Below are 8986 nucleotides of genomic sequence, written 5' to 3'. Positions count from 1 at the left end.
TAGGGCATTGTCTAATAAAATAGCGTAACTATGTTTGAGTCGTGCTGCTTATGTATTTATTTAAGGAGGAAACTTTAAGCCTCTTAATTGCTCCCATTATGTGTGAAAGTCCTAAATGCTTTTGATTGTCGCCTTAGAAGTTTTTGCCTTTTTAAAACCTTAGAGCTACGTCTAGAACCACCTATAGGTAGAGGTCCTAACTCCCTCCATGACCATTAAAAGGGGACGGGTAGCAGCACGCAATAGGAATAGTTGACCATAACTCGCTTTGCATGACCACTAAGGGGATGGGAAGGGTAGACATGGGATATGATGACTACGCATTAATGTCACGTGTAGCCCCTCATTGAGGAGTGTTTACCAGACATTGCATGGGGTGATCCTATAGGATAACCAACCTAGGACCCCTCTTTACCAAATCCTTTCTTTATTTAAACCTTTGTGTTGTAACTTGTTCAAACCTTTATCTTACTACTTGAGTTATTCTAACGTGCTTTACTTGCAATCTATTTGATTCAACTATTTACTTGTAATGGACTATTTTTTGAATATAAGTTCAGTTGGGCCCTACAATTTTGGACCAAGAGGGGTGCCTAACACCTTCCCCTCGAGGTTACTTCGAGCCCTTACCCTAATCTCTGGTAATGCAAACCAACCCAAGATTTAATCGCTCTAGGTGCCCTAACGCACCATAATTCGTTAGGTGGCGACTATTCAAATACCCAATTCCCAAAAGGAAATGAGTCATTACACCCCCTGAATGTCGAAACCTAGACCTCTTCCCCGTTAAAAAGGGAGGGAAAAAGGGGGCGCGACACCACCCGACAGTGATATTGACTTCTGCATTGATTTGGCTCCGGGCACTCAGCCCATTTCCATTCTGTCGTATCGTATGGCCCCGCCTGAGTTGAAAAAGTTGAAGGAGCAGCTACAAGACTTGCTTGAAAAAGGTTTCATTAGACCGAGTGTTTTTCCTTGGGGTGCGTCGGTGTTGTTTGTTAAGAAGAAGGACAGATCGATGAGAATGTGTATAGATTACCGGCAGTTGAACAAGGTTACGATCAAGAATAAGTATCCATTGCAGAGGATTGATGATTTGTTTGATTAGCTTCAGGGTGTCAAGGTATTTTTGAAGATTGACTTGAGATCTTGCTACCATCAGTTGAGGATTAGGGCATCTGATTTCCCTAAGATAACTTTTCGCACTCGATACGGGTATTATGAGTTCTTGGTGATGCATTCGGGTTGACAAATGCCCCAGCAGCTTTTATGGATTTGATGAACCGAGTGTTCATGACTTACTTGGATTCTTTCGTGATAGTCGTAATTGATGATATTTTGATATATTCCCACAGTCGGGAGGAGCGTGAGTAGCATCTGAGAGTGGTTCTTCAAATTTTGAGGGATAGTCAGTTGTATGCTAAGTTTTCGAAAATTGAGTTCTGGTTGAGTTCAGTTGCATTCTTGGGTCATGCTGTATCAGCAGAGGGTATTCAGGTAGATCTGAAGAAGATAGAGGTAGTCAAGAACTGGCCTATACCAGCATCAGCTACAGAGATCCGGAGTTTCTTGGGGTTGGCAGGCTATTATCGTCGATTTGTGGAGGGGTTTTTATCTATTGCAGCCCCGATGGCCAGGTTAACCCAGAATGGTGCCCAGTTCAGGTGGTCGGACGAGTGTGAGGCGAGCTTTCAGAAGCTCAAGATAGCTTTGACTACGGCGCCGATGTTGGTTTTGCCCATAGGTTTAGGGCCTTATACGGATTATTGTGATGCATCTCGTATTGGACTTGGTGTGGTGTTGATGCAAGATGGCAAGGCCATTGCCTATGCTTCACATCAATTGAAGATTCATGAGAAAAACTATCCGGTTCATGATTTGGAGCTAGCATCCATTGTTCACGCGTTGAAGATTTGGAGGCATTCAGGACGCTAGATGGCCAGGAATTCTAAATGGGAGATCAAGGTCCATAAGGCGCGCGAAATATTTAAGACAAAGGAGGCTAGGGAATTTTCATAAAAAGAACAGGTGCTTTATTTTCCACAAGATCGAACATTTTGTAAGAAATTGTCCCCAATAGAGGAAATCTATTAAACTCCTTGAAGAGATTGAAGATTACACGGGCATACATCTCGGAGAAGAAGAAGACATTGAGTCAATATTCTCTATGGACGATGAACCCACTGAAGAAATATTATTCTATTTTGGTATATACGAAGATCATGGTGATGACCACTACCAAATTTTAGAACCAGCAGCTAAAGCCCGGGAAGAAATCAACACTCTCAAAGTCATCCCTCAAGTAGAACTTAAGGTTTACTCATCCAAATGGGATAAACCAACTAGAGTCATTGCATTCATTGACACTGGAGCTGCTTGTTCACCCATAAATCTTGTTGTTTTCCGGAAGATCAATGGGTGTCGCACTTTAAGGATTTCAACACTACATCAAATGGAATCCTGACTACCACGGACATCACAAAGCACCCTGTCACAATTGAGTTATTTCTAGGATTGAAGTACGGATCCAAGATGATAGGGTTTGATGCACCAGGAAAAGATCTTATTGTTGGATTCGACATTTTTAGACAATAATAAGATCAATTCCAGATCAGGTCCAACGGGATAACTTTTAAGAAGTAGTTCAAACCTTATTCTTAAATTCCAAAGCTATTCCAAATTACCAACGACGAACAAATCAAGGAGATTGAACAAAATCTCATTGAGCATTCATGTACTGAATCCTACAAGGATTTTATGAAGAAATAGAAAAGCCTGTTATGGAACAATGAAGAATTTTTATGAAGCTCCCTTTCAATAAGAATGAAAACATCAATCCAACAAAAGCTAGTCATTCAGGCATAAATTCAGATCATCTTCAGCTTGCAAAGAAAGAATGTGAAGAACTCTTGGAATTTGATCTAATAGAGCCATCAGATTCACAATGGGCATGCAGAGCATTTTATGTAAACAAAAGAGCTGAGCAAACAAGAGGAAAACTCAGGTTAGTTATTAACTACCAGCCACTTAACCATTTCCTCCAAGATGATAAATTCCATATCCTAAATAAACTCACTCTTTTCTCCAACTTAGCCAATGCCAAATATTTTTCCAAGTTTGATCTTAAATATGGATTTTGGAAATTGGGAATCCACGCTGAAGAAAGAGCCAAAACAGGATTTGCATCCCCGATCATCATTTCCAATAGAAAGTCATGCCCTTCGGATTAAATACTGCACCCTCGTTGTTTCAAAAGGCCATGATAAAAATATTCCAGCCCATCCTCCATACCTCTTTAGTTTACATTGATGACGTCTTGTTATTTAGTGATACATTGGACGAACATATTAACTTGCTTCATCAATTTGAGGCATTGGTAACACAACACGAGATCATGCTTTCAGCAAAAAAGATGGTTCTTTCTCAAAAGGAGTTTGATTTTCTCGGAATGCATTTTTTCTGAGGTGCATACAGTCCAGGACCACAGCAGAGGCATCATTCTGGTGAAAATTTCTCGTGTCCATTTTATCCATGGAAGAAGAATATAGTGAAGCACAAATAATTATCTTCCAGCAAAATAGGTGCATCTCGAGAGAGATATGTCCAAGTTATTCTAGGTGGAATAGAATGAAATAATTACTCGAAAGAAGTAATAAACAAATAATGTAAAGGGAACAATTTGAAGAATACACTTTATGCACTAAATAAATTAATAAGTACAACGTCTTTAGAAGAGAAGATGTTGAACATAAATAAATATGAGCACTAGATGGTCAAAGAACAACTGGACATGATGGGGGGTCCTACATTTTTTAGCCTAAAGGATTACTGCGTGCAACATAAATAATACTTTGCAACCTTTGAGTTAATGATTGCTCATATTGTCCAGCGAGCACAGACTATCATCTTCAACTACCTGATTACTATCTTTAAGTTGCTTACCTAAATCGTACCAATTCAATTCTGGGTCGTACCCTACACATGCCTACCGATCCCATGCCTATGGTATAGGAAGTATTGGACCACTATATAGGTGGTTCCAGACCTTCCCAAGCTGCACAAAATTAAAAGACTAAGCGTCAAACAATTCAAACAAATAGGACTTCACAAAAGGCACAGTTAACATAATGGAGTAATATTTACCTCCACATGTAGACTCAAACGAATATCAAATAACTTTCAATTAACAATGATGGGGAGGGGGGACAGTGACAGAATTGATTTAGTAAATCGATCTATGAACATACTCATCTAGTTATGAGAATAAGATCGGTTAGTCATGAACTAGTGTATGCTATTGAATTAATAAGATCTAAAATGTGATTTATATCGAATTGATTCCTTTAGCTTGTGTTGATTGTATTGAATTGTTTGTGGCAAGATTCGAGGCATTCGGAGGCCGATTCGCAAGGCAAGGGCTTATTGGAGTAGACATTTGCACGGTCTGAGGTAAGTAACCCTTCTAAACTTGGTTTTGAGAGTATGAAACTCTGAATTTTGTGTTAGGTTATTGGTGTTGAGGTGACACACATGCTAGGTGGCAAATGTGTGAGCGTGCACCGTAGAATTTGTGATTTAGTCCATTCCATGGAACTGTGTAACTATCTTATCTGAATATTATTATTGTACTCTAAGTGTTAGAGCACTTGAGTTGTGATTTATGCTAGAAAACATGTTAGGCTATATGGTGTTATTAGGACCCACAATGGTTGATCATTGTTGTTGAGTTATTTGCTTAATTTTTGTTATGTACTCAGTCGCATTCGTCATTGCATATCATATCTCAGTCTCCGTTATTATATATTGTCACAACTTGTATCATTGATTTGGGATGCTTAGTATGAGTGTTAGGAGCCCCAGAGACTGGAGAGATCGATGACTGAGTGAGGCCGAGGGCTTGTTTGTGAGTGACATTTATGGAATCAGGTTGCACGCCCCAATATACTTTGTCGATTCATGCCAGGATTTGGCTTATTATAGCGCTTGGGCTGGATCGGCCCCTCTTAAGTCTACACACCCACAGTGAGCGATGTTGCTATTGACTCATTTGCATTGGGCTGGATTTGCCCTGGATTTATTTGCATTGAGCTGGATCTGCCCTGGATTTATTTGCATTAGGATGGATGTGCCGAGGATTTATTTGCATTGGGCTGGATCTACCCTGGATTTATTTGCATTTGGGCTAGATTTATTTGCCTTAGGCTGGATCTTCCATGTGCAATGCTGTGTGATTGAGTGTGATGAGTAAGAATTGAGACATTCAAGTTGAGTACTCTGAGAGTGTGAGTACGCTAGACTTTTATTGTGTTGCATCACATACGATATAATATTAGCATGTAGATATAGATATTTTATCTGTTCTCAGTTTAATTGCTAAACCTGGAAGCATGTCTAAATTCGTGTACCGTTACATGTAGATTATGAATTTCTGAGATATTACTGTCATATTTTTTGTAAATTTCTATATTGTTAATTCGATATGTTGGTTGTAATATTTGATTTTGTTACTACTTTCAGTCCAAAGGTTAGATATATTACTTATTGAGTTAGTTGCACTCACACTACACCCTGCACTTTGTGTGCAGATCCAGATATTTTCGGGCACGGCGGTTGTTGATTCTCAGAGTTTTCAGTCATCTAATAATTATCGAGGTAGCTGCCCTGGCGTCCGCAGACCTTGACTCCCCTCCCATATCCCAAAGGAATCCAAAGCAAATGTGCAAGTACCATGGAACCCATGGTCACAGAACCGAGGAATGCAGACAATTAAGGGAAAAGGTAGCTCATTTATTCAACGAAGGGCATCTTCGAGAGTTCCTAAGTGACCGAGCAAAAAATCACTTCAGAGACAGGGATGCAAACGGGAAAAATGTACAGGAGGAACTGTAGCACGTGATTCATATGATCATTAGAGGAGTCGATACCCCTTAAGGTCCGACATTTAAATGTACCAAAGTCACAATTACAAGGGAGAAACATACCTGGGACTACTTACCAGAAGATGCCTTATCCTTCAATGATGAGGATGCAGAAAGGATCGAACAGCCTCACAAAAATGCACAGGTAATATATATCCTTATGAATAAAATTTAAGTTAAACATATGCTGGTTGATCCAGGTAGCTCAGCAAATATTATTCAATCAAGGTTTGTGGAGCAGCTCGGCCTTCAGGATCAAATCGTGCATGCAGATCGAGTGCTCAACGGTTTCAACATGGAAAGTGAAACCACCAAAGGGGAAATCATGTTGCTGGTGAACGTGGCTGGAACTATGCAGGAGACAAAGTTCTATGTAATTGAAGGTGATACGAGATATAATGCACTACTCGAGAGACCTTGGATCCATAATATAAGGGTGGTGCCTTCAATGCTTCATCAAGTCTTGAAATTCCCAACACCGGAAGGGGTTAAAATGGTGTACGACGAACAACTAGAAGCTAAAGAGATGTTTGCAATCGATGAGGTGATACCCGTATCGACTCTAACATCAACAAAAGGGACCAAAATCAAAGGAAAAGCTGAAGGTCAAATAACAACCACAGTCGCCAACTTCGACCAGATTGGAATAGCAGGAAATTATCAAGGATGATGACTACATGATACCTCAAACCTTTGTAATCCCCGATGATTCCAATACCACGAATTCAACAGTTAAAGAGATGGAACAAGTCATACTGATCGAGTATCTACCTGATCGAAAGGTATACCTGGGCACGGGGTTAACTCCCGAGCTTAGGGAAAAACTCATTAAATCTCTTATTAAAAATATAGATTGTTTTTCTTTGTCCCACCTTGACATGACAGGGATTCCACTAGAGATAACCACTCATAAATTGAGTTTGGACCCGAAGTTTAGACCGGTAAAGCACAAAAGAAGGACACAGTCCGAGGTAAAGCATGCATTCATCAAGGACGAGGTAACAAAACTTCTCAAAATAGGATCCAACCAGGAAGTAAAATATCCTGAGTGGTTAGCAAACGTAGTTCTAGTCCCCAAGAAGGGTAATAAACATAGAATGTGTGTAGACTACAAAGACTTAAACAAATAATGCCCTAGGACTCTTTTCCCTTGCCGAATATCGATCACATGATCGATACCATGGCCAGCCACGAGATCCTTAGCTTTCTCGATGCTTACTCCGGGTACAACCAAATACAGATGAACCTGGAGGATCAGGAAAAGACATCATTTATCACTAAGTACGGTACTTATTGCTATAATATAATGTCTTTTGGGCTAAATAATGTTGGTGCTACTTATCAATGCCTAGTAAATCGGATGTTTGAAGAATAAATAGGTAAATCAATGAAGGTTTATATTAATGATATGCTAGTTAAGTCCCTGCACGTAGAGGACCATTTGACACATTTGCAGGAAACCTTCAACATATTAAGAAAATACAACATGAAGCTCAATCCCGAGAAATGTGCATTCAGCGTAGGGTCAGGAAAGTTCCTCGACTTTATGGTGTCAAATCAGGGAATTATGATCAGATAGCAAAGCTTTGGCTTCATCCTCTAGCACTTTTACGTTGTCGAATTCGACAGTAATGTCAAAGTCACGAGCATGAATCTCCTCGAGAGTTTCTCTCCGAGACTGGTATGTGACATTCTTAGAAACATAGAATGATCGAACTTGAGCAGCATCGGAAATCTCTTTTGTTCTAGCGTGATCAGCTTCGGCATCGGCTCAGTAGACGGCCACCACCACTTCCGTGTTGGCCTTTACTCTTTCTGCCTTAGATTTGGCCTTCGCAAGCTCGTGGCCAACCGAGTCTCATGCTCCTCAATTTTCTTAGCTCGGTCCATGCTCTCCTACTTCATGCTTTGGAGTTGACGCCCGGCTGAAGATAGCTAGGCTCAATTTTCTAGAGTTTCTGCCTCTTTCATTTTAGCCTCGTCGCAAAGCTGCTCGACCTTTCCGGCCTTTTGTTGAACCTGCAGGATCAAAGTATCAGTCGCCATCCCCGTATCAACACACCAAACTTCTAGGAAAATTCTTCATTACCTGTTCGATCAAGTCAGTCTGCACTTTGTGAGCTTTGGCCAATTCAGTTCGGAGGTCCTTGATCTCCTCTTCTTTTTGCCCGTTGAAGAGATTGAGGTTATCTCTCTCCTGTGTGAGCCTTTTAAGATCGGCCTCAGATCGGTCAGCTTCGTCTCGAGATTTATAAAATGCTTCCTGATGAAGCGTCACAGCCCAAAGAGAAAGGAAGGAAATTAGGCAAAAGGAAATAAAGGCAAGTGTAAAACTAATAATGGGGGATGTAGTCTGCCTAGTTCAGGAGTCGCTAAGCCTCATCGAAGACGATTGAAGCATCCAGATCGGAAACTTTATCGACCCCGTGAAGTAGCCACGAAATAAGTCATCCCCTTCGTAGGTCGTTCCCACGTTAGGGGTCTCCATAGCCTGGGCCTCCTAAAATTGCCCCTCGGAAAATGTGGGGAGTTGGCGTAGAATCATCAATGTTGATTTCCCCAAGCAAGACACTTGGGGCGCTCTCTCCTTTTTATAGGGCCTCGGAACCGGACCCTTCAAGCACACCCCCCGACTATTCATCACGGCAGATAGGCACTCGCTAATTGTTCATCACGGCAGGAGACATATTTAACCTCCGATGACTCGGGGACTTTGGTCGGACCATCTTACAATATCTCCTCGGTCCGAAGATGAGCCTCCTCAACCACCACCGGCTCAGCTGCCTTTGAAGCTTCAGCGCTCCCCCTCTTTTGAGCCACTAACTTATAGTCTACATCATCTTCTTTCTCCTCTTTTTCATCTGGTAGTTTTTGGACTATGTCGGTAGGTATAGCGGCAATGTCTTTCTTCAACCTACGAGCCTTGCTCTTTTTAGGCTTTGGAGTATCGGAAGGACAACCCCTTTTCCTCTTCTTATCCTTAGACGGTTTCGGAGCCTCCTCTTCCCTAGGAGGGGGTGGCCTCTTGACAGTGTTGTCTCCGAGACCTGTATGGGAGGAAATCAAGT

The 8986-nt window shown here is 41.2% G+C and overlaps 1 protein-coding gene across 1 annotated transcript; it reads left to right on the top strand.

Moving 5' to 3' along the window:
• Positions 1 to 6102: 6102 nt before the first annotated feature.
• On the top strand, positions 6103 to 6588 carry LOC104236128 (uncharacterized). Its single transcript, XM_009790005.1, has one exon. It carries the CDS (start codon positions 6103 to 6105, stop codon positions 6586 to 6588), a length of 486 nt encoding a protein of 161 aa, XP_009788307.1.
• Positions 6589 to 8986: the final 2398 nt, after the last annotated feature.

The sequence above is a fragment of the Nicotiana sylvestris genome, chromosome 9, assembly GCF_000393655.2.
Source record: "Nicotiana sylvestris chromosome 9, ASM39365v2, whole genome shotgun sequence".
NCBI classification, from domain to species: domain Eukaryota; kingdom Viridiplantae; phylum Streptophyta; class Magnoliopsida; order Solanales; family Solanaceae; genus Nicotiana; species Nicotiana sylvestris.
The sequence above is the reverse complement of the archived record's forward strand: the minus strand, read 5'-3'. Positions and strand labels throughout refer to the sequence as shown.

Excerpts from the sequence above, each read along its gene's own strand:
- LOC104236128 (XM_009790005.1), top strand. The coding sequence starts at position 6,103 with ATGCTGGTTGATCCAGGTAGCTCAGCAAATATTATTCAATCAAGGTTT.